This window comes from Botrytis cinerea, chromosome 4 (genome assembly GCF_000143535.2).
Source record: "Botrytis cinerea B05.10 chromosome 4, complete sequence".
Taxonomy (NCBI): Eukaryota; Fungi; Ascomycota; class Leotiomycetes; order Helotiales; family Sclerotiniaceae; genus Botrytis; species Botrytis cinerea.
This window is the reverse complement of record NC_037313.1, coordinates 2,358,546-2,383,454: the sequence shown is the minus strand read 5'-3', so window position 1 is coordinate 2,383,454 and position 24,909 is coordinate 2,358,546. Positions and strand designations below refer to the sequence as shown.

Genomic DNA, 24,909 nt, shown 5'->3' with positions numbered 1-24,909 from the left:
TTACTCTCAAGGAAACTCTCACGACAGCGTTCCAGTTACAGTTTTCTAGTTTCTTTAATTTCTATCACAAAGGTATCAACCCTTGTTCAACCTTCGCAAGTTCCTAAGGAACCATATTGGTTCTTAGGGTTTGGCCTACAGCTTCAATTTGAGGAGTGGTCCCAAACGCAGTATTCTCACCTTCGAAGGTACAGCTTCCTGCTCAGTCTTCCTAAAGATCGACATACAGATCTCTAAACGTCTTCTGGTCCTTCGCTCTTTGTTTTCTCATAATTTGTAATCTTTTCTCATCACAGTAAGTGAAAATCACCATATTATCATCTTGCATCATTGTTCATCACGCGCTTTTCTTTCTTTCTTTAATTACCATCCGCGATCTTCAAACCACTATTTTACAGTCCTTGCTCATCTTCTACAGAATAATTCATATATTGTTGTTAAGCTGGATCTACTAACTTCAAAGTGGGCCAATCTTACACGACCATGAGTCAACCATCTACAAGTCAAAAAGGTGAACCAGATGCTGATGCAGCGGCCTCACTAAGAGAAAGTGGGGTCAAACCTGAAATTATTGATGATTCTGCGTCATCAGTGAGCGAGGGAGCAGATCTTGCTACCGCCCAGTACGAGTCGATCACGGTTGTGAGGAAAGAAAACGCCGTCAACGACAGCATTCTCTTCTTGGGAAAAGTCGAAGGTATCGTGGCAGGACACACGGCTATGTTTCCTGAGTTCAAAACATGGCAAGATCAAACGAGTATTTTTTGCCTGACTAGAGTGATTGAATCCAACTAACTTGGCATACTCGCAGAACAAATTCTCAATGGCATCAAGAGCCCTCGTGTGCTTGTCGGGGTTCTTGGATATACTGGTAGTGGCAAATCATCACTAATCAATGCGCTCATCGATGAGGAAATGGTAGTTCCCGCGAATGCCATGCGCGCCAGCACGTCCGTGGTTACAGAGATTTCATGGAATGACTCTGATGATCCCGAAAAGGCCTTTCGCGCTGAAATAGAGTTCATCAGTGAAACAGAATGGAAGGAAGAAATGGATGTCTTGTTAGATGATCTAAAGAATGCCACTAAAGGAGAAGATGTTTCTGTTAAATCTGGTAGCCAGGCGAGCACCGCCTTTGCCAAGATATCTGCAGTTTGGCCCGGCGTCACTCTTTCCAAACTTAAGGGTATGACTTCGCAGGAACTTTTTGACCAAATCGATGGCGTTTCTAATATATTGGATTGCCATTTGGAAATCGCAAAGCCCAAAGCCAAGCCCTTTTCACGAGAGATCAGCAAGTACATCGATTCAAATAACAAGCAAAAATCCTCGAATGAGATATCCTACTGGCCTTTGGTGCGTTGTGTTCGCATATACACAAAAGCTGAGATCCTTCGACATGGGCTCGTATTAGTCGATTTGCCTGGCCTAGGAGACTCTAACACGGGTCGAACGCAGGTCGCGGAGAATTATTCCAAGAGACTTACTTACGTATGGATCGTGGCTGATATTGTTCGTGCAATCGATGATCAGGTCGCGAAGGATCTAATGGGGAAATCCTTCAGAAGACAACTACTCATGGACGGTAAGTACGATGATAAATATGTCACCTTCATCATGACGAAGACCGATATTATCAATAATGAAGAGGTTATAGAGTCATTGCAGCTCCGTGAGAAGAATTTGAAGGATATTCTGGGCCGAGAAGCAGATATTTTGAAGGACATACAAGATGGCCAGCAAGCATTGGCTCGAAAATCCTTGAAACTCAAAAAGATCAAACGGGCACTGAAGTTACTCTCGAGTAATGCTGAATCGACAAAAGCTGATAGTTCCGCACCACGCAAACGCAAACATTCCAAGGAAGACAGGAGAGGAGATGGAGATCAACCATCAGGTGACTCAAAGCCCATGGACATGGACGTACCCAGTAAAAGACTCTTGACTAAGAAGAAAGCCCATAATGCCAAGGCCATTAAGATGCTTGGAAAGAGGCTCACTGGGTTGAAACTTATACTCAAGTCGATCAGAAACGATATTAAAGCTGCCTGTACACAAGCTCGTAGCAGGTACACTCAAGAGCATCTTAGGATGGATTTCGAGAATGGGCTGCGAGAGTTGAAACAGGATATTTCTGATGATGCCAATGATGAAAAGCAGCTTGGAAATGAGGATGAAGCAGAAAGTAAACATCTGGTGTACCGGAGTATGTATTCCAATTCCAATACTCGCAGTGATTGTTTGAAACTAATGCAAGTTTGCCATTCAGGAGGCCTCACTGAACAGCTCCAAATCTTTTGTGTATCCTCTAAAGGGTACCAGAGACTTTGTGGTCGCTTCAAGAGAGACCCGTTGCCAAACGGATTTGGAACCATCAAAGATACATGTATTCCCAAACTACAAGAGTATGCAGCAGCATCTACTCTGACAGTCCGCGGAAAGATAGCCGACTCCTTCTTAACCGAGTCCAATCTCCTCAAGTTAAGTATTAAATCATGGGCCGAAAACGTTTCGCCTAACTCTTTGTCCGCGTCTCAAACAGACAAACTCAATGAAATGTTGGGGGAAAAGTTAGAAACTCTTCACAAGGTATGGCCTGTTTCAATAATGGTTTTAATATCTAATTTAGTGCAGACCTTCAGTCATGCTTTGACCGTGGCAATATCGCGTATCCGCGAGATCATCATGACCGAGATCCTCCCAACTTTACGAAGCTGCATTCGCGTGAGTACAGAAAAGGCCGAGGAGGCTTGTAAGGAACTCATGAACGCAGACACTTCTTATCAAACATGGAAAGCTATCTGTCGTAGATTTGGCAAATTTAACAATAAGAAGAACGCCACGTATGACTGGATCGGCGTATTCTTACAGCCGTTCTGGGGGGAACTCGCCCAGCCTTGGGATAAAGTATTCAACTCACAAATGCAGAGTGTACACGACAGGTATGCTTGGAACTTGGTTAGAGCAATTAGAGTGTTTTCAACCGATATAAGACCCCTCCTCCAAAGTATGTCGGAAGCCTCCGCATCTAAATCGCCAATAGATTTCTTGGCTAAGATACCTTACCTGGAGAAGAGGACTAGGACTGCAGTATCCGGTTCTTTGAGCTCGGCTCAACGTCAAGCACAAGAAATTCATCGACTAATTGAGCCACGCATTCAGCATCATATGCGCCCCGTATATGAAAAGTGTAGCCAGGAATCCAGTAAGCATTAATCGATCCCCGGAGCCATTGTATAGCCGCTGATAAATGAATTTTCTAGAAATAGGAGCTCTGGGCCGAATGAAAGAGCATCTCCTCGACCACATCAAGAAAAACAATAAAGTCATGTATAATGACTCGTCAGATTTGCTCAATACTAGATTGAACAAAATGACGACCAATCTTGAGGAATTATTAAAAGAGGCGCATTCTCAAACATCCCACTACCTCAGAACAGAAATCAGAAATATGATAATGTGGGCAATCGCGAAAGACGATGAGACCAGAGAGAATGTCAGGAAGACTATACGCAAAGAGCTAACTATACAGTTGGATACCTTGGAAGTGGCATTGGGTAGAGGCACTTCTAAGCCCACGGATCGCTTTCTCTCGGTGAGGACAGAGACAAAGCCAGATGACGACAGCAGTGAGGACAACGACGAGGATGATGATATTAGTGATGATAGTGACAGCAGCGACAACAGTGATGTCGGCGATAACAGTGATGGTAGTGAAGAAGCCGAAAGTACCGGTGACGGTATGGAAGACTCGTAATTTAACATCGTGGTCTTACCATTGGAATTGTGCGCCATCAGAGCTGGATCATCGATTTAAGGAGATGAACACGTCTGCAAGCTTCTTTCTCGCATTTATTGACATTTCGTTACATTTCAAAGCTCGTCAAATCCATATTCTGACACTTACGGCGTTGATTTTATTCCCATTATTTTTGTTTTTTATTTATCAAGGGAAATCTTTGTTGGGCAGCGGGAACAACATCTTATGCGGAGACGAGTAGATAGGAGCATCAAGCTGAGTTATTATTGCCTACTTTCTACTTTCTACTTTCTACTTTCTATATTTTAAATTTTAGCAACAATGAATCCAAATGCCATTTACAACCTGATGATTTACCTCCGCTTTGGACGACAAGATGCATGAAAGTTGCCAACATGAATTTTGACCAAAATAGATCTCATCATCACCCGCCTCAAGATCTAGACCCACTACACGGATAACTCCGGAGCTTTAGCTACGGCCTCTCAGACCTCTTTATTACATGAAGATGTAACCTCTCTGAGCTTGAGAGCGTCTGAAATGGCAGCGCCGCTTGATAGTGAAGAGGATATATCTGGGCCAAAAAATCCACTTCCTGGGCAAAGATTCACAATACTGATCAAAGCAGCATCTTCAAAGTCATAAACTCGGCATGAAATTATTCCTCACCCCGATATAGGAATGCGAGAGGTAATGTAATTGGATGGAGATATCTTGGGAATATCCACAAAAGCTCCGATTTCTTCAAACCCCGAGGATATTTTAAGGCATCAACATGTGGGAAGTAGGCTGTGGTAGGTCTGTTATAGGTGTACGATGTAGGAGAGGACATCAAAGAGGCGAGGCGAGAGAGGCTCGACCGGTACGTACCAACAATAAAGAGAGGCGAGAGGGATTCAAAGAAACGATCAACCTAAAATGGACTCGTCATGATTTCAAGCCTACTATTGCTAATTTACTGCTCAATACTCGTACTTGGCGGAAAGATGGAGTGAAAGAAAACTTGATCTTGTGAAGCTTTGTGAATGGAATTGTGAAATCACAATGAAATAAGAATCAATTGCCTTAGCCAATCACTAATCAAGCACTGTGATACCTTTTGATATTCAATGATTTCTCTTTCTCTCTAATCTGTAAGAAAGAGAGAGGGAGAGAAGGAGAAAAGGAGAAAGAGAAAGAGAAAGAGGTGAATGGTAATCACGCCTTATGTAGCACCAATACAACAAGAGGTGTGTGGAAAACCCCCCACCGGTGCACCTTCACGAGACCTTCAACTTGTATTGAATCTGGAAAGTAATTCCCATGGCAGAGGGCAGTTAATCTGATAGAGAATCCAGTGCTATACTTCGTACATACCTCACAAAACCCATTTTCCGTGATAGCTCTCTTGTTATAGTTGCGCTAGGCATCTTGCTGAATAATAGCAGCAGATGTTTTCTTACTCTTTGAAATTTGTCATCAATCAATCAATCCAGAGTGGGGCAATAGTCTAAACATCTCGAAAACCCACCAAAGCCCACAATCCACAATCCACAATCCGTAATCACTCCGGAATTTGTCTCTTCCACTTAACAACTCGACAACTCAATCCCCAATCCTCAATCCTCAATTCTTCTCCCCAGATCATACTAACCGAAGAGATTTATCATACATTTTGTTTCCAAGGGAGTCATACACACGATCATTCGCTTCGAATCCGCGGATCTACGAGACAATCAATTCAATTTGGTCCCTTTTAAAAAAATCGGGCGCAATTCGGAGAACAAAGAAGAGAATTCGAATAACTTTCTCATCACCTCCCACCTTACAACCTTTCCAAAAACCTCCTTCGAATGATTTCATCTGCAGCATCAATATCATAGAGACGAAAAGCCTACGAAAGTCACTCCATATCCTCGAAGAATACATAGTTCAAGATGGCATACAATGGTCGGCGGGGTCCGAATGTGTCGGAATACATCGCGAATCTCAACGCAATCCCAACACCACAAGATTTACACAATTCCAATCAGGACACATACAATGTAGACGATGAATTGGCTATGTTTACGAATACCGAATTCTACGACATCGACTCAGTCTTGCAGGCACCAAACTTTGATGGAGTTGGAGCACAATCCACTGCGGATAGTGTTGATTTGGATTTAAAGGACATAGATTTCAGTCTTCCAGGTTAGAGATACCCCCATGTCTCCACTGTTTTGCTGTTGAATTTCTGTACTTCTATCATATCGGCTCTCTCCTTTCTCTTTGTGTTTCCTTTACACGGTATCTTTGGGACAATATGTTTCCTCCCTATCTTGTGGATGAAGATCAGACACACTTTCTAAGCACAAGCGTGTATATCATGTCAAAATGATCGGGATAGGACCCTTTCACATGGATTGCTGTGATCAATTCTCTATTGGAGAAATTCCACTGGCCAGCTGTTGGCCAATACCTTTACTTGCACATATCCACGTGCACCTAGATTGCATAGGATGAGTATAGCTCTTATCCTCTTGCATTACTTTTCTGCGACGTTCCTCGAACCTTTCCCTCCTGCCTTCTTCTTACATGCTTTGTAACCCTTTTATTGTGCTGCTTGGTAAGCGCACACAATTACCGAGTAATGGCGACATATCACGTGTAGTCATACAACAATGACTAGGGTGGTTGATGATTACTCCACTCTTTTGTCTTCCCAAAAGTCATTAGTGTAAATCCGGTCTAATCCTCGTCTCTTACCCGTTTGCCGTCGCTTGTTGCAGTCTACCTGCAGATCTATAATATAATTCCACATTTATTTCCCTTCTGAAGCATCTTCTTCAAAAAAAGCAGGCAAAGCTAACATCATGATGCTCCATTCAGGTGATTTCAATTTTTCAGACTTCAACACCTTCACCAACAACCACTCTACCAATTTCGGTAATCATGACGGCATGCCTTCGGTAATTCATCCAATTCAAACCAATCATCAAATCTATAATCCTCCTCCCTCATCCGCCGGTTCTCCTACATCTGCTCTTGTCTCCCCTCAAGTTGGAGAAAAGCGAAAAGCTGAGTCTTTATCCGATGGACGATCCCCCGACTTTGAAGATGCATCACGTATGGCTGCGGAAGAAGACAAACGTCGAAGAAATACGGCCGCTTCAGCTCGCTTCCGAGTTAAGAAGAAGCAACGCGAGCAAGCTCTTGAACAATCAGCGAAAGCTATGAGCGATAAAGTTGCAGCTTTGGAAGGACGCATCAACCAGTTAGAAACTGAGAACAAATGGCTGAAGAATCTGATCACGGAGAAGAATGAGAGTAAGGAGGACATCGCCGCATTATGGAAAAAGTACAACAAGGATGCTGGTGACAGGAAAGGCGCTGAACGCAAAGATGGTGTGGGCACAGAAGCTTAAATTGTCTTCCAAAGATGATTTTCTAGTTCATTTGTGCTCATACGTTTCTTGTTTATTCTTGCGTTTTGCGTTTGCGCCAGTTTGCGCTTGATTGAATTCGCGCCATGGTTGTTTCTGGGAGGTAATTTTCACACATATCACAGTTTGGAATTGGTACATATTTGAATGTGTTGGCGGAAGACGATAGTACGATGGCATGTGGTCGATGATGGATGATTGAATGAAAGCATAACTGGAGTTCCGGATAGTGAAATTCCTCCTGTTCTCATCTCTCAAGTCTACTGGTAGATTTACAGCTGAGATTCACAACCACTGCTACGACGGCATGGTGTGTAACTCGGCTTACTAGACAGTTAGCTCATCTAAACGAAATGAAATTAAACAAACATATAACAACTTACCTACCTAATTCGTACAAACACATTATTGTGAGATAACTATTCATATTTAGTCTTGCATGCACTTGAGCACGCCATTACAGTGACAGCTTTAATCCACCGCATCTAACCATAGCCGTAAAAAATGGTGATCCGAACCCCCAAATTCCCCGTTGAATAGAAAAACATCATAACCCCTCCAGATTGCGTGCGTGGGAATTCAAAACTCCCCTCCAAAATACCACCCGCTCCGGCATTTCTGATCAATCAAAAAATCTACGCGTACCGGATAGGAGATGACGTTTTTGATGGGGGTTTGTGGGGGATTAGCCGGTATGGAGTTGTGGATTGCCATGGGGAAATGAAAATTAGCCGATTATTACAAGGGGCTCCGGCTAATTTTTTGCCGGTGAGGTGTGGGAACCGGTGATATGATTGATGAGTTTATTTTGACTACGATGGTTATTTTTGGGTAAAAACTTTTGTGTGCACTTGAAGAGAGGCTCTTAGTTTTGGTGGGCGCCGTGAAGTAATTGTTTTATTATGGTTTGAAGGACGAACGAACTGCTGTTGTATCAATTATGAATTGCCGGCTGACAACCGGTGCAGCTGACGGCAAGGAAATGATGTTATGAACGCTGGTATTCGGGTTGATCTTGTCATTTCCATGTGTTGAGTAGGTGAAGTGGATTCTAGAGACTTTTTATGATGTTTGCTTGGGTGTTGAATTGGGAAGTTCTGGACGTAGGAGTGTGGTGAAAACAAAGTGCAATGGATGATGGGATGGGAAGAATCGGGACGAGAGATTCGCGCACCGCATGTGAGATACCGGTGAAAGCTTTGGACTCTCTTCTGGATAGGAAAATTGGGATTATAATGCATCGTGGAAAGGCGATTCACACGGAAACCTCTCGGATGTTCATGGTCGTCGAATGCAATCCCCCACGAATGAACGCCAAAACCTAGAGAAATGAATTGAAAACAAAAGCTACACTTTTTGTATTAAAGTTACATTTGGTGCAATATGGAGGAAATTGATAATGGGTATGACGGATGTCGCTCGTTGTTGACCTCCTCGGCTTGTGTGTTTACTCCAAACAATGCGAGCGGAAATGCATTTCGAGGCTACGGGTAGGACGAAAAATGTTCTAGTCAGGACAGTATCATGAAGGGAAACAAGAAATGAAAGCAGAAACAAAGTCGAAGAATCAATATTACCAAGTCAATTGCAAAGGGTTTCCCGATTCACCGCAGGCAGTCCTACACTAGTTCTAGCTCAACCACCTCGAAGGTGGAAGTATTCTGATCTTCGACGTCACTCTGGTAACACAACTGCAAAGTTCTCAATGACAAAGCGACAGGTGGCTAAGGAAAGCATGGGTACCGAAATTGTCATGTCTTTCTCACTTGCACATTTGTCTGGACAGAAACTTTTTATTGATATTTATAGAATAAATCAGTACGTCAATATCCTTCCGTGACAATACTTATGAGAAAGCTAGGATAGTTCAATAGGCAGTCTCATATTGTCTTTTTTCCCCCGTCGCCTTGAAATAGACGGTAGAAGTCCTCGTACCTAGTTCCCATAGAATCCTCTTCACTGCATACCCTTTTCTCGTCGGTGTGATAGTCCCGAGACCCGAGGTCTTCCCTCGAAAACAATCAACCGATCACGATAATGAAAGTGAATACGGCAAAATCTTACACCTCAAAAAATCTGAAACAGTTTGAACAAAGAACTTGCCCAGCTCCATGGAAATCAAGCCGACCACATTTCAACTTCATCGACTACAAAAAGAAGATCCTCCCCGGCTCTCTCCAGCCCCCCAGCTCCCTAGCCCTATTGATCTCAAATTCATTGAGCTTCAGTTTCCTCACTCTCGCCACGTCGAAGGCTGCAATCTTGATCCTTACCAAGATAGACACAATTCATGCAAGCACCTTTGAAGTGCTTTCCAGCTGGGATGGTGGCGCCAATAATGACACAGCTTGCAAAGGGTACAGATCCATCCTGCACGTGGTCAGCGCAATGTGTGCAAGCCATTTCTTGCTCCATTTCGGTACCAGCAGCCTGTCCTGCACAAGCACGCCAGTGCTCAACATTGGTGTCGGCGATCTCACCATTTTGATTGATGTATTTCTGTACTGGAATGATGAGTTGCTCAATGCTGAGACTGCGCAATTGGCTGTGGATAGGATCAGGAAGGAATGGAATATTCTCGACAGCATGCGAACAGAATTTGTCCGTGATATTTGAAGGCCTAAGTCCTGAAGATGCTGGCCCGGAAGTTCGAGGCTTCTTTGGCGAATTTCGAAGGTGGACAAATGATTGGTCATCGGAGCCATTGACGGACTCAATCATTTCGTCGTCATCAATCTCATAGTGAGAATCCTGAGCCGATGCTAGTGTTTGATGACTGCGCTTGATGCCGGAGGGAGCCACTCCAAGGTTTTCAGATGTATCGGTCGTCATACCACCGGAAGTTTTACAAGCGGCAAGTTCCCTCTTGCGGCGCTCGTTCTTGATCTGCATGTTATCAAACTTGGTCTTCCACTTGATACTCTGGCGCTCATGGTTTATCTCTGTGGTTTCGATAATACCATGCAAAGGTCCCTTGCTACGCCTCTCTAGTGCAAACTTCAAACCATCCTCACGACCTGTATTGTATACACGGAAGAGATGTGGTTTCAAGTAATCTTTGAAGAGGTCTTCGCGCATCAATCGATCAATACACGCCACTCTATCTAGAAAAGGCATCTTGGAGACCGTTTTCACGAAGTCTTCTGCTGGCTCGACATTGGCAAAAGCAGCCGTTTTGTGTTCCAATCTACTTGGAAGTGTGCAATCAAAGCGGCTTTTTGGGATTCTCGGCTGTGAGTCGTTACCCTGAGCCTGTGGAGAGTTTGCCTGTGGACTAATCTGAACTCGAGGTGGTCCCCGTTGAGGTACACGTTGGCTCTGTGGTACGGATGAAGTACTTGATTGATCAGATTGTCGGCCTGGCTGTCTTGGCTGCTTTTCTCCCTGTGTGGGCTGCTGTGGTGTCATAGCTGGTGGAGCAGTTGTAACAAGTTGCAATGAAGGTCTTGCAATTTCCGTCAGTTTAGCGCTGCCGCTCGTAATGGCTGCCTGTGTATATTGTGTAGTTGGCTGCTGAAAGGTGTTTTGGTGTGAGCGCTCGGGATATGCAAACGTCGTGTGAGGCCCGACGCCAGGCTGACTGCCATGAAATTCAGGGACAGTTGTAGGGTGTGCATTTATCTGCTGTACAACACGATCAGGCTGGCTTGCAGCTTGATTCTGACTTATTTGCCGAGGCTCAGTACGGACACCAGTAGGAGGTGGATCGGTAGTGTGGAGCTCTTGAGCTGGAACGGGGTAAGTCTCGCCGAGTCTGCGGCTACGTACATCTCCCAGTGTGCCCTCATTTAATGCACCGCCTTGTTGATGTGCGCGTGACGCATCGATAAAAGTCGTTTGACACTGTGCAGCTTGCTCCGAAAACTGGCTTTGAATCTGTACTCCTTGTTGTAACTCCATCGTATCTCGAATTGGAACAGATGGTGGATCGCTGTGTCTACGTCTATCTGAACGTATCGGCGAGCGTGTACTCGATACATCACTCTGTTGGCGTGCACCTGGTAAAGTATTCTGACCCGAGCCATCAATTTGCGATAATTGCTGTTGGAGTTGCGCTTCTTGGATAGTTCCAGGATCTTGGCACAAATTGTCACCTAATGTATCGGAAGAAGCATTTTGAGTGCCATTGGACTGTTGTGCTAACGGGACATCGCTGTCAATAGCTGGGCCCGTTGATTGGCCATCGTATTGCCAGTTACCGGGATATGCGAGAGGAACATTTTGCAGCGTTGCTGTGGGCAAAGAGTTCAAAGGTAACTGTATGCCAAGACCAGTAGCAGTGTATGAGACCCCTTGCTCCAATACCCAGTTGCCTGCAGGTGGCGCGCTCAGTGGGCGGTTAGGGTGAGCTATTGTTGCTCCATTGGAGAATCCAGCTTGATATTGTTCACCCTGAGGCATTGACTCCTGTTGTGAAACTTCAACGCTTTGGGTGCTGCTAGCAAACTGAGTGGACGTGCCAAAGAGAGAATTTTCAGCCTGAGCCGAAGATTGTATATCTGCAGGATTATCACTGCCAACAGATAAATTATTGTCTGTCTGATATCTTGATGGAACTGGTGTTCCAAAACCAGTAGCTGTGGCATCCACGTTACAGTCGTCTAAGAACTCGCCTACTAAAGTATCCTGCTGCGGGACAGAATAACTATCACTACCGAAAGCGTTCTGGAGGCTCGGGTTGTAGAGAATCTCGTCAGGAGTTGAATAGATCCCAAGACCCGTCACGTTTGGGAGTTCTCCACTTCCCTGTGTATCAAAGTTGTTTACATCTGAGCTGTGCTGACCAGGCGATCGTGGCATTTGAGGTAGAAATGCGGAAGCATGTGTATTCTGGCTGGAATCCGAGGTCGAATACCAGTCTTGAGATGAGCCATCTACATGCTGGCTGTTTTCATAGGGCCACTCTGCTTGAAACTTAGTGGGGTTCGGACTCGAAGAGGTTGTGTCGGTGCTCGCGGCGACTTTTACTCCTGCTATAAGACACAATTAGCAACTAGAAGTCCCGATGCGAAGAGAGCAAGCTAAAGAAACATCAACAGACTCGTAAACTTACAATTTACGTCATTGCTAGTCGAAGCAGCAATCGGGTGAGAGACTTGCTGGTTGGTGTACCAAGAGAGGTCATCTTCTCCGTTGTGGTTGTAAGACATTCTGCTGATAGTTTCGTGGAGCTCAGTGGTGATTTTCACAATGTTCTTGATATAAATAGAAGGAGGGGAGCTATCATCATAGGATGCGTCTTAGTCTTAATTAGGTAAGTGGTGATGAATGTTTCTCAAGAGTCAAGAGTCGACTGCTTTTTCAAGGTAGTTTGATGATGGGAAGGAAACAGTTAGAATTGTTTCTCGACAACTGTTTCAAGGTCTGGATATCTCTGAAAATATTCCTTTGAGTTGATTCGAGTTGAGAGAACTGGCCTAGTTGCTATCTTAAATGGAAATACTTACAGCACTTGTTTGGCGCTTGCTTAGCGAGGTTAACATTACGGCAGTTTGGAGACGTAAAGGAAACATTCAACTTCAATCCGTGAATTATCTGCCAAGAATAGACCACCCAAACATAAGTCATTTTTCTCTGACGAGATAATTGGAGGAACTCTAAAGGTAAAGTTCAGTTGTTTTTCACATTGTGAATAGAAAGACTTGTACAGGATGTTCAGTGTATCTTATAAGGTTTAGTAGGCCAATTTCTTGCTGCTCCATAGAGGTTGACCAATTCAAAGGTTTTTTTATAGACATGATGACCGCGCAGGCATATAGTACAGGACGTCAGAAGATAATGCACACGGCGCAAGAAAAGAGAAGATTTCTTTATGATGTGCTTCTTTTGTACATACAATCTACTAACGGTCCTGCACTTACAAACCATTCAACACACTAATTCTGAAGGGAATTTTGATGAAGCCGGCCAGCCTGTGTGCAGTTCATCAAGTGTTGGCTTACTGCAGAATGTAAGGATATTTTGAAAGTCCATTCAAGAGGTGTAAGGAGATGAAGTGAACCAGATAATTATCAATGCAAAGAAGCTGTATGAGAGCGTCTTGGATCCATTTTCAAATCTTAGATAGTTCTGCAGGTTGAGTACTAATTCTTCCATTATTTGAACAGTCAAGGCACGTATAATAGTAAGTATGAAAAAAAGTTTAGTCAATCATTAGAACAGATAAAAAAACACAAAACTGTTCTCGAAGATGATTTTATAGACATGGGAAATCAAGAAATTGGGGCATCGTTCAAGCTGAAGCAAAGTAGCAATTTTGTTTGGGTCGTAAAACGACCAAGGGACAAAACATTGATAATTTGCGCACAACCACTCTGTAAGGTGAGTCTTTACAATAGCTATTCATGCCATCAAGTATCTGGGGAGTAAGAAAAAACTTGAATCAGGCTGATTCTGACGATCCAGCCGGCTATCGTTTCTTCTTCTGTACTCAATATTTTTGTTATCTGTTTGATCTCCACTGCAAGCGCGGCACGAATCATTCGAAGCTTTCATGACCTTCACTCCCGCTTTTTAGAGGTTTGTTACCAGCAGTCAGAGCATCATATCAATCACAGATATCTACTTCTAAGCCCAAATTTCGAGTCTCGTGACTTGTGACTTGTGATTGTGTTGAGTAAGCATCAGCAAAAAGCCACTGTCGAAATGAAGCTGACGGATACTTGCTGGCCGGGCTTTCTTTATGCGACGCCATAACGTTCTAGGCTGAAATTCGGGTTATTCAGCTTATCGTGCCCTTGCAGCCGAATCAAAATCTATGCTGTGTCCTCGAAAGTGTCGCATTTCACGGAACGTGTTGTTCCATTGTTTCAAATATACAATTTTCAGCCTTATCTTGAGAAAGCTATTGATCATCTACGCATGTCAGTAAATATCCGACAGCCACATGATCTTATGCTCTTCATATGATATTGGAATTGCCCGTGGGTGTCAGTGATCATGAGAATTGCGCCTTGGAAGCCACTGAGAACGTCTTGTCCTACTCGAGGTCGAGGAAATCGGAATCTTCTGCGTGATATATATCCATTTAATAGGTAATCGGACCGTGGCCCTACTCATGCCAAAAATGTGACGAGCAGAAAAATGATGTGGTGAGATTTGATGTGACTGTTGGCAAGTGACACGGTTTCTGGTTGAAGCACTTCAGCCTAAGAATATTCCAGGCTTTGCCCAAGGTTCCCAAAAGCCTTGATCTATAATTTCTTAATATCAGAGTTGAGAGCGTTATCAAGTGGATGGATGAGTGAGTGTAGCATCTCACATCGGGGATTGTGATGGTGAGGGTGATGGTGGTATTTAGATATGTCTGAAAGTGATAGTGCATCAAAAAAGAAAGAAAGTGGCGACACGTGATCACATGATTAAGATTTGGCATCAAAGACTTGGCCAATCATCAATTTTAAAACCAATCACAAGCGCTATCTTACGCGTTAACCGCTATCTGGCTTCAACTCTAGTCTGATCCATAATTGTTTCGCGGAACGATAACTACTAGGTAATGCTTTGAACTTGACTGACTTGTGCGGCACTAGCAAAATAAGCTCATGACTGAGATAAGACAAAACTTCGCAATCATGTCGGACTTTGTTTCTTTATCATTCCATAACTTCTTCTCCAAGCTAAAATCTCAAGCTTGTGAATTACACTCATATCACTTTCGAAGTGTTTCAACAATATTAGACCAAAGAACACCAGAGCCCCACTCTTGTCACATAATCTCAAGGGTTTATGGCACTTTGAAGTAACTAGCGGTCTTGTCTTAGTCATTGTTTGTCCGTCCCATGCGGTCAAGGGAATAAATCATCTAGAGAAGTACAAGTTCGATGGGTATGCAAATTATTTTGGCATGAGGTAAATATTCCTACCATCTGCTGATACAATCAATCTAGGTTTACAGTCGTTCAACATGAGTGGAAGAAGCTTAGGCCGTCTTTGCTGGGTCTTTGTGCTCTGGATCTTACATGGTGTTAGCTCTTCTGCCGTCACAAACACTGGCAATCGTGGAGCAGTGGCGAGTGAAAGCAAGATATGCAGTGAGGTTGGAGCGGAACTCATAGAGAGAGGTGTAAGTGACTTCCCTTATTGATGATTGACCCGAGACTTATCACGTGGGTGGTATAGGGGAATGCCGCAGATGCTATGGTTGGCACCACTCTATGCGTTGGTGTCATTGGTAAGGCAGTTTCTTACTATTAAGAAACCTCCCCCAGTATTACGCTTACAAATTCTCTTAAGGAATGTATCATAGTGGTATTGGTGGAGGGGGCTTTATGCTAGTACGTAGCTCAGAAGGGGAGTACGAAACCATAGGTAAGATCCACGGAAGGTTCCATTTGTTTTCACCTACCTTACACCCCAGCAGACTATAGAGAGACAGCTCCAGCCGCTGCATATCGAGATATGTTCAAAAAGGATCGCAGAAGAGCCGTGGTCGGCGGAGATGCAGTTGCTGTTCCAGGTGACCTTCGAGGACTTGAATATCTTCATAATAAATATGGGGTAAGCTCTTTTTCACTTTGAGATGATGACGCTTAACTGATGTTGATATTCTCCAGCAACTACCTTGGCAAATCGTTTGCAATCCAGCTGTACATATTGCTAGAAATGGGTTTCCTGGTATGTAGCTTTCACATTTTTTTTAAGTACGTCACTAATTTGGGCTAGTGACGGAAGATACAGTTTACTACATGCAAGCAGTTAAGAATCAAGTTGCTTGGAATTTTCTTGAAGAGGATCCAAACTGGGCTATAGACTTCGCTCCGAATGGTACACTCCTTGAGTTGGGTGATATAATGAAAAGAGAGCGATATGCCAATACGCTAGAGACGATTGCCAACAAAGGGGCTTCGGCATTCTACGAAGGGGAAATTGCAGAAGCAACTATTGCAACTATAAAGGCCACAAATGGAACCATGACTCTGGCCGATCTCAAAGATTACGAAATCAAGATTCGTAATCCCATCAACATCACTTATCGTGGCTACACTATCCATTCAACTGGCACTCCCTCGGGTGGTTCCATAGCCTTGAGCATTCTTAAGACTATTGAAGGATATGACATGTATGCAGAATCCGAATTATCTCTGAATACACATCGACTCGATGAAGCTATGCGTTTTTCATATGCCGCTCATTCCGAGCTAGGAGATCCGTCATTCTTTGACGAGATGACTAGATTTGAAGAAGGAATCGTTTCAGCTGAGACTGCAGACTCTAATAGACGAAAGATTTTAGACGATAAGACACAAGACGTTGGAAAATACAATCCAGAAAGGTGGGATATCATGGAAAACCATGGGACATCGCATATGGTTGCTACCGATGCTTCTGGCCTTTCAATAACCTCAACATCAACCGTCAATTTACTTTTCGGCTCTGCCGTCATGGTTCCTGAGACTGGTATGCTATCCTGAACAATTCTTCTCTTGTGTTCAATTTATGACTTGAAGAACTAATCCGACTCTCTTCACCGACGTTTCGAAACATGTTGATTCAATAATTTTGCTAACAATCTCACAGGGGTAATTCTTAATAACGAAATGGACGATTTCTCCATCCCTGGCGTTCCCAATTTCTTTGGCTTCGTCCCTTCACCTATGAACTACGTTCGTCCTGGGTAAGTCCAAGTCTCCCTTTGCATGCAGATCTACCATTCATTGACCATAACACCAGTGCCCGCCCCATGAGTTCCATCTCCCCCATTCACATATCCCACCCCAATGGCTCCCACTTTCTTTCCATCGGCGCTGCCGGTGGATCACGAATCCCCACGTCAACAATCCAGGCCATTATCAACATAATCGATCACGGCATGTCTCTCGAAGAGGCACTAAAACAGCCTAGAATGCACGATCAATTGCTACCCGAAAAAACAACAGTAGAGCCGGGGTTTGATGAAGAATTACAAGAATCTTTGAGGGAAAGAGGACACAAAGTTGAGCGAGCAAGTGGAAGAGAGAGTGCTGTACAGGGTGTGAGAGTTTGGGGTGATCTCTCGATTGAGGGAGAAGGGTTGACTGGAGAAGGATGGTTGGAGGCTATTGGGGAGCCGAGACAGAAGGCGAGTGGGGGAGCTGGTGTGTGAGTGTCTTGAAGAAGTTGAGTTGGTGGAGGCGGATGGAGGAAGCTGCGCTCCACGCGGTTAAATTGCACGAACCCCCTCTTTTACGACCGTTAACCTTGGTTGAGCTTCATCATATGAAGCTCATGATCTAGAACGAAGATCACTAGAATTTCTTTTCTTTGCAGGGACACTGATAGAATCTTGGATGAGGTATATGGAGAGAATATGGATATAGGTAATAGAGCTGGTATTATTCAGATCAACCTCTAGATTTGCCTAGAAAGACAGACGGTCTCGCATCGGTACCACATCAGCGAAACCATAGAACAGATACAATCAGTCATTTATATATCTTAGACGAGAGAGTTGTTGATCTGGTGTTTTTATTTTCCTATATATAAAGCCTACAATGTTACAGTATCGTCTGAACTATAACGTGAACAGTTTCTTATATGTTTTGGTATTTGCTATATATTTATTTGCATATGTATTCTATCAATTCCCGACTACCAATAAAAGTCATAACATGGAATAATATAAATGAAATTCAATCTAGAATTTCTATTGGGTTCTCCTAATCCCTTCCCATTTTCTCCTCAACGTCACTAACTCTTCCATACCTACAATCCACTTCTTTGCAAACTCCGCTTCTGTAAATCTTTGAGCCGATTTCCTCGCTCTCAATCTCATTGCTATCTTATCTTCTCGTGGGAGCGCTAGTGCGCTCTCGAAACCTTCAGCAAATTGTTCTGCCGTTGATGCATGAAAGCCTACATTAAGGGATTAGTTATGCTCTAAACAAGCGAGATGGAAAGGGGTAAGAAGAAAGAGGTAAAAACATACCTGTAGGCAAACCATCAATCTTTGTAACAATATCTCTCTTTGGACCACCACTGTCATGAACAACACTAATCAATCCTGCCGCCTGGTACTCCACAACTCCAATTCCAAAATGCTCATTCCACATCCCGTTGACTCCAACACTGGCTTTGCCTAGCCATTTCAGAATATCCGGCCAAGGAGCATCCAAATGGAATTCAACATCGTCTTTGACCTGCAGTTCATTTGCTAGAAGGCGCAATTGATATACCCGCTTTGAATCAGAGTCATCGCGAACACTACCAATAAGAATAAGTTTTGCGCCTTTGGTTGCGGGGGATTTAGTGGCTTTGAACGCCGCGAAAGCGGTTAAAATGAGTGTATGGTTTTTTTCTGGGCGGAATTGCGCAATGTAAAGAAGAGCTGGTTGACGTATTGCTTCGGATTCGGGGGTAACAGAGATCTTCTCTTCGAGTTCTTCGACGGCCACGGGAGGGAAAACTGCTGTTGCGATGGGTTTCTTTAATTCGCGTCGCCATTCTCCCCATAATGATGTTATATGATCGAGTGTCCAATTGGAATTTGTGAGAACTACATCGATTGATGCTCCGACCCAGGTATAAAATTTCGCAAATATCTTCCAATAAAGCTTCTTTGCCTCTCCTCTCAATCCTGTTCCCTTTCCGGCATTCACACCTTGCTTCCCAGTGGCAGATGTAGGATCCAAAGAGCCCAGCATATCTGTCGAAATAGTTGGATAATGTACGTATGCTCCAGTCGGTACTTCAGGGAACAAAATCTTGCAGAATCCAAGCGCAAAAGCATAGCCCATTGTATCCACAAAGATATCGGGGACAACCAGAGAGAATGCATCCCATGCAAGTATGAGAGATCCAATTGATTGACCTAGAAGTGTGAAATGGGGCCATGTAGAAGCTAAAACCCAATGTCTAGTTGTGAGGTATAAGAAGGTAATCGTTGGTGGATGGAGTTGAATATTGAAACGATCCTATTAGCTTTAATCAGCCGGCGCATTCTGTAAGAAAAGTAGCCATTCCATACCTTCACTCTAGCAATGATTTGCGACTTATCCACATCATGATCTCCAGTATAGACAATACATTTCGCATTCGGCCATCGTTTTTGAGTTGCTAAAACTGCAGCCCATAAAACACGTTCACCACCACCTCCAGCATTACTAAGTTAATGTTAGTCAAGCCAATATAAGTTCAAGCAAGAGAGTATCTTCATACCAGAAGGGGTGAAAGAATCCAACGATGCCATTCCACTCCTTATCCTCTTTCCCTCTCATTCCACTCGAAGATTCTATATTCTCCCAATCATCACTATCCCGACTCTTTTCCTTATTCTCCTTATACTCCTTCTGATCAATCTCCACCCTTTCCAAAACTTGAGCTTTCCTCCCAGCTGTCTTTTGCCTCAAGTAGAACCCCACCGTGCGTCCGACATAACCTACAAGCTTCGGGCCTCCTAGAAGAACAATCAGAGGTGTCGCACCAAGAAGTAAGGCTACTAGAATTGTCCATTTGGTGTCCAGCCCAAATGTCCACATATCGCTACCGTCTGGAGCTTTGCATGATTCCGCCATAACTTTTTGCACGTTTAAGTAAGAAGAGAGGGGAGGGGGATTTTATCTCGAGTTTCCAGGGTTACTGTGTCACTTTAGCTGTGACGCGCAGGCGGTGGAGCGTGCGGCCGCTTGTACCGATGCGGGACCTCTGTTCAAGGATGACATGTGAACGGAACTTCTGACTTGAGAAAATCAAATGTTCAAGCCATGTTAACAAGAATATTGAGAAATTGGCCGTTGCTCTTGACTTGATTGTCTCTTTACGGCGTAGAGAATAGAAGTCAAATCACAATGTCTACATTGTTTCAGCCGGCCCGCACGTTGATGCGCCCTTGTACCGGCTCCAAAATTCCCAGAGTATTTTCACAACTTCCTCCGACCTATCGATCATTCCATGCCTCCCCACGAACTCAGTCTCTCGATTCTGTATTGATAGCTACACATGGAGTTCTAGAAGGACTTCACTCTTTTACTGGTCTGCCATGGGCTTTTACACTACCTCTCACTGCTTTAGCTATTCGGACCGTCCTTATCTTCCCACTCGGTATCAATTCACGACGAGCTGCGCAAAAACAAATCGACTTAATGCCCCTCATGAATGCATGGCAACATCAATTTAGAAAACAATCAATACAAGAAGTTGGCCATTTGGGGCCGGATGCAGCAAATCAGTTTGTTAAGGACAAAATGAATAAGAAGAAGAGGGAACTCTATTCAAGATACAGTTGTGGTACTTGGAAACATTATCTGCCATTTTTGCAATTGCCCGTTTGGATGATCGCTGTAGAGACGATTCGAAAAATGTGCGGCGCACACGATGGATTATTGAAATGGATCGAATCGCTGTTCATATCGAGTAAAGCAAATGAGGCGGCGGCTACCACGGATCTGGACCTGGGCTCTCTACTATTAGAGCCCACCTTCGCGACAGAAGGGGCATTGTGGTTTCCCAATCTTCTCATTTCGGATCCAATGTTGATACTACCTTTCATGCTCTCTGGGTCCATTCTATTGAATCTCACAGGCCAGGGAAAACCTAAGAGTGTATTCATGAAGAGATTGATGAATTCGTTGAAGGTAGTTGCTCTTGCAATTATTCCACTTACATTGCAGATGCCGAGTGCAATGTTGGTGTATTGGACATCTTCCTCTTTGCTTGCTTTTGGACAAGCCAAGATGTTGGATGTTTTTATGCCGATTAGAAAACCTGTAGTACCATGTAAAGGGGGTCAGCCTGTTAGATATGCAGGTACCAGGGAGAGGAGTTGAAGCTATAGTATGGTTGCTATGGACAATAGGCAGTAATGATCTGAACAACTGATATACCCTGTGAGAGATGAATAATGATCGGCGTAAGAGTCAAGAAAGGAATGGAGCATGCGATTTCGGACGTGAGGGATTGAGCAGCGAAACGTAACCCATATTGGCGGCCAAAAAGGAGTGGAACATTGGTGCGGGCAAATGGACAATTTGAGACGAATCTAATCGTCGACTGGGGGACGCAAATCAGTAGTGCAAAAGCTACGATTAGATAGCTATGCTTTTTCACAGCAGGTCCGGACAACTGTCAAAGTACGTACCTCAGCAACATCTACAACATCTAGACAATTTGCGACGTATAATGTATCTTGCCCCCATCTTCCCATAGACATCCATTACAGCTCGATAATGAATCAACTGGATTCACTCATGTAACCTTTCAGCCTTTTAGTCAGAGTTCCAACCAGTTACTGCTCATCCTTGTTCCAATAAAAACACGCTAGCATAGTATTGTGCACGCTAGATTACCAATTAGCATTTATTTTCAACGCGTCCCTGCGAAAGTGTGGAAAAGTCGCGTAAAGTGTTCCCTCTTAAAAACACTTGGGATCCATTCTCATAAACTCTTCCTTTGTTTTTTCCTCAAGAACGATTTCCTCCTACACTTCAACCTACAATACATCCTCTCTTTTTCTATTCAAAGGTTGATTGATTGTAGACTTGACAGTAATCAAGTTTATTCATTATTTCTAATTTAATAGTGGTTTGCTTCCCACTCATCTTTTTTCTTCACCGTCCGGTTTGATCAACCCCTCCAAAATTTACAACGGCATCTACGAGCAAACCCGTCGCCATCATGTATGTTTATAAGAGAGGTATGTACACTGCTTAAATGCCCCTCCTTTGGTCTGTACTCATTACATTTAGATGGACGCAAGGAACGCGTTCAATTTGATAAAATCACAGCTCGTGTGTCAAGATTGTGTTACGGTCTTGATCCTGATCACATAGATGCTGCTGCCATTACCCAAAAGGTCATTTCTGGTGTCTACCAGGGTGTTAATACTATTGAGCTTGACAACCTCGTGAGTTGACCCCTCCCTCGCAGCAACACATTGAAACTAGTTCTCTTCCCAAGGAAGTCTGCTGACTCTATCTAAAGGCCGCAGAAACTGCTGCATATATGACAGTCACCCATCCCGATTATGCCATTCTAGCTGCTCGTATTGCAGTTTCAAACCTTCACAAACAAACCAAGAAACAATTTTCCCATGTTATTCGCGATTTATACCAATACACAAACCCAAGAAACGGCACAGCATCTCCTATGATTAGCAAGCAAACTTACGAATGTGTTATGAGACATGAAGAGGAACTCAACTCCGCTATAGTCTATGACCGAGATTTCAACTACCAATACTTCGGGTTCAAGACCCTCGAGCGATCATATCTCTTACGTCTTGATGGCAAAGTTGCAGAGCGTCCACAACAGATGATCATGCGTGTTGCCGTTGGTATTCACGGTGATGACATCGAAAGTGCAATCGAAACTTATAACTTGATGTCCAACAAGTACTTTACGCACGCTTCCCCAACACTCTTCTCTGCAGGTACTCCACAAGCACAACTTTCATCATGCTTCCTCATCGATATGAAGGAGGACAGTATTGATGGCATCTACGATACTTTGAAGATCTGTGCCATGATCTCAAAGAATGCTGGTGGTATTGGTCTTAACATTCACAGAATTCGTGCTACTGGTGCATATATCGCTGGTACCAACGGAAACTCCAACGGTATTGTTCCCATGCTCCGAGTTTTCAACAACACTGCCAGATATGTTGACCAAGGTGGTAACAAGCGCCCTGGTGCTTTTGCTGTCTACCTTGAGCCATGGCATGCGGATGTTTTCGAGTTCCTTGATCTACGCAAAAACCATGGTAAGGAGGAAGTTCGTGCACGCGATCTCTTCTATGCCTTGTGGATTCCTGATTTGTTCATGAAGCGTGTTGAAAAGAACGGAGAGTGGACTTTGATGTGCCCGAATGAGTGCCCTGGTTTGGCAGATGTTTATGGCGACGAGTTCGAGGCTCTCTACGAAAGTTATGAGAAGGCAGGCAAGGGTCGCAAGACTATCAAGGCACAAAAGCTTTGGTACTCTATTCTTGAGGCCCAGACCGAGACCGGAAACCCTTTCATGCTTTACAAAGATGCATGCAACAAAAAGAGCAACCAGAAGAACCTTGGTACTATTCGCAGTTCCAACTTGTGCACAGAGATTGTCGAGTACTCTGCTCCAGATGAGGTTGCTTGTTGTAACTTGGCTTCCATTGCTTTACCAACCTTTGTCAACATGAATGAGGGAACTTACGACTTCCAGAAACTTCATGAGGTTGTTCAAGTTGTTGTTAGAAATTTGAACAAGATTATTGACATCAACTACTATCCCGTTCCAGAAGCCAGAAAAAGCAACTTCCGTCACCGACCTATCGCTGTCGGTGTTCAAGGTCTTGCTGATGCTTTCTTGGCTCTTCGTCTTCCATTTGACTCCCCAGAAGCCAAGCACCTCAACATTCAAATTTTTGAGACCATCTACCACGCTGCCTTGACCTCGTCTGTCGAGATTGCAAAGGAACTTGGCCCATACGAAACTTACCAAGGCTCCCCAGTCTCCAAGGGTGAACTCCAATATGATATGTGGGGTGTTACACCTACTGACTTGTGGGATTGGGATTCTTTGAAGCAATCCATCAAGCAACACGGAGTTCGCAACTCACTCCTCGTTGCACCTATGCCAACTGCCAGTACATCCCAAATTCTTGGCTTCAATGAATGTTTCGAGCCATACACTTCGAACATCTATTCCCGTCGTGTTCTTGCTGGAGAGTTCCAAGTTGTCAACCCATGGCTCCTCAAGGACCTTGTCGATATGGGTCTCTGGTCTGACAACATGAAGAACCGTATCATCGCTGATGGTGGATCTATTCAAAACATCCCCAACATTCCAGCTGACATCAAGGCCCTTTACAAGACCGTTTGGGAAATTTCTCAACGAACAATCGTTCAGATGGCTGCTGATCGTGGTGCGTTTATCGATCAATCTCAATCAATGAACATTCACATGAAGGATCCTACAATGGGCAAGATCACCTCTATGCACTTTGCTGGTTGGAAATTGGGCTTGAAGACCGGAATGTACTATTTACGTACTATGGCTGCTTCAGCACCTATTCAATTCACCGTCGATCAAGAAGCTCTTCTTGTAGCTGACACCAACGTTGCTCGTGAACGTACCTTGAAGAAGCGCACTCTACCATCTTCTGGTTACGTCTCAAGCGCTTCGTCAATCAACGGCGGTGGCCCAAGACCTATGTATGCAGGTAAATCGTCCGCACAATCCATTGGCGCACCAAAGGATGTACCAACACCAAGCATTACACCTCCACCTGCGTCAAGCAAGGAAACTCACACTCCAGTTGCTAAGACTCCTTTTAAGGCTGATGTAGAGGAGGGTGATAGTCCAAAGGCACTCGCTACTGAGCCCACTGATGCAGTTCCCAAGGAGGAAGAATTGCTTGAGTCAAGCGTTGAGAAGAAGACCCAGGATGAGGATCAAGGCAAGGACAGTACCGATAGAGAGTATGATATCTATGCTGATGCCAAGTTGCAATGTAAGTTTTCTATGTTCTCTCAAGTATTTCACATACTAATAAACCCATAGGTAGCATTGATAACAAAGAGGAGTGCATGATGTGCAGTGGATAGAATAGATATGCTAGATGAGAGATGAGTAAAGCTCACGCTTTGGTGCTTTTGTTTTTGGGGGGAAGGGGGTAATAAGGCGTTGATTTATTGATTGATTGTCATTTTTATGGGAATGGCAGGATGGATGGATGGATAAACAATATGGTTATTATGTAGGTACGATGTCGATGTTGTATGAATAATTGGGGATACTACGGGAAGAAATTAGTCTTGAGGAACATATGCAATTATGAGAGGTTACTTAGTA

General features: G+C 43.9%; 7 protein-coding genes across 8 annotated transcripts; 5 read left to right on the top strand and 2 right to left on the bottom strand.

Moving 5' to 3' along the window:
* The first annotated feature begins 71 nt into the window (after positions 1-71).
* BCIN_04g06800 (hypothetical protein) lies at positions 72-4,196 on the top strand. 2 transcript variants are annotated; one of them, XM_024692747.1, is made up of 6 exons: positions 72-295; positions 464-757; positions 812-2,206; positions 2,270-2,589; positions 2,635-3,205; positions 3,264-4,196. In XM_024692747.1, coding segments are annotated over exons 1-6 (3,075 nt in total). In that variant the 5' UTR covers positions 72-294; the 3' UTR covers positions 3,758-4,196. The 2 variants fall into 2 exon arrangements, with proteins under 2 accessions (XP_024548529.1, XP_024548528.1); XM_024692748.1 differs by having other exon boundaries at positions 72-757.
* Positions 4,197-5,274: 1,078 nt separating this feature from the next.
* On the top strand, positions 5,275-7,541 carry BCIN_04g06790 (hypothetical protein). Its single transcript, XM_024692746.1, has 2 exons — positions 5,275-5,932; positions 6,611-7,541. Exons 1-2 carry the CDS (start codon positions 5,677-5,679, stop codon positions 7,144-7,146), a joined length of 792 nt encoding a protein of 263 aa, XP_024548527.1. The 5' UTR covers positions 5,275-5,676; the 3' UTR covers positions 7,147-7,541.
* A 1,402-nt stretch (positions 7,542-8,943) lies between these two features.
* BCIN_04g06780 (hypothetical protein) lies at positions 8,944-12,392 on the bottom strand. The gene is made up of 2 exons (XM_001549234.2): positions 12,218-12,392; positions 8,944-12,137 (listed from the first exon to the last, which is right to left on the bottom strand). The coding sequence occupies exons 1-2, from the start codon at positions 12,312-12,314 to the stop codon at positions 9,379-9,381; spliced, it is 2,856 nt and encodes a 951-aa protein (XP_001549284.2). The 5' UTR covers positions 12,315-12,392; the 3' UTR covers positions 8,944-9,378.
* A 2,248-nt stretch (positions 12,393-14,640) lies between these two features.
* Positions 14,641-17,592, top strand: BCIN_04g06770 (hypothetical protein). The gene is made up of 9 exons (XM_024692745.1): positions 14,641-14,991; positions 15,054-15,229; positions 15,286-15,337; positions 15,400-15,474; positions 15,527-15,663; positions 15,720-15,780; positions 15,829-16,563; positions 16,684-16,780; positions 16,837-17,592. Exons 1-9 carry the CDS (start codon positions 14,988-14,990, stop codon positions 17,246-17,248), a joined length of 1,749 nt encoding a protein of 582 aa, XP_024548526.1. The 5' UTR covers positions 14,641-14,987; the 3' UTR covers positions 17,249-17,592.
* Positions 17,593-17,680: 88 nt separating this feature from the next.
* Bcalg11 lies at positions 17,681-19,667 on the bottom strand. Its single transcript, XM_024692744.1, has 4 exons — positions 19,300-19,667; positions 19,109-19,244; positions 18,071-19,055; positions 17,681-17,997 (listed from the first exon to the last, which is right to left on the bottom strand). The coding sequence occupies exons 1-4, from the start codon at positions 19,653-19,655 to the stop codon at positions 17,789-17,791; spliced, it is 1,686 nt and encodes a 561-aa protein (XP_024548525.1). The 5' UTR covers positions 19,656-19,667; the 3' UTR covers positions 17,681-17,788.
* A 187-nt stretch (positions 19,668-19,854) lies between these two features.
* Positions 19,855-21,444, top strand: BCIN_04g06750 (hypothetical protein). Its single transcript, XM_001549237.2, has one exon. The coding sequence runs from the start codon at positions 19,929-19,931 to the stop codon at positions 20,904-20,906; it is 978 nt and encodes a 325-aa protein (XP_001549287.1). The 5' UTR covers positions 19,855-19,928; the 3' UTR covers positions 20,907-21,444.
* Positions 21,445-21,502: 58 nt separating this feature from the next.
* BCIN_04g06740 (hypothetical protein) lies at positions 21,503-24,909 on the top strand. The gene is made up of 4 exons (XM_001549238.2): positions 21,503-21,772; positions 21,825-21,982; positions 22,060-24,568; positions 24,619-24,909. The coding sequence occupies exons 1-4, from the start codon at positions 21,754-21,756 to the stop codon at positions 24,660-24,662; spliced, it is 2,730 nt and encodes a 909-aa protein (XP_001549288.1). The 5' UTR covers positions 21,503-21,753; the 3' UTR covers positions 24,663-24,909.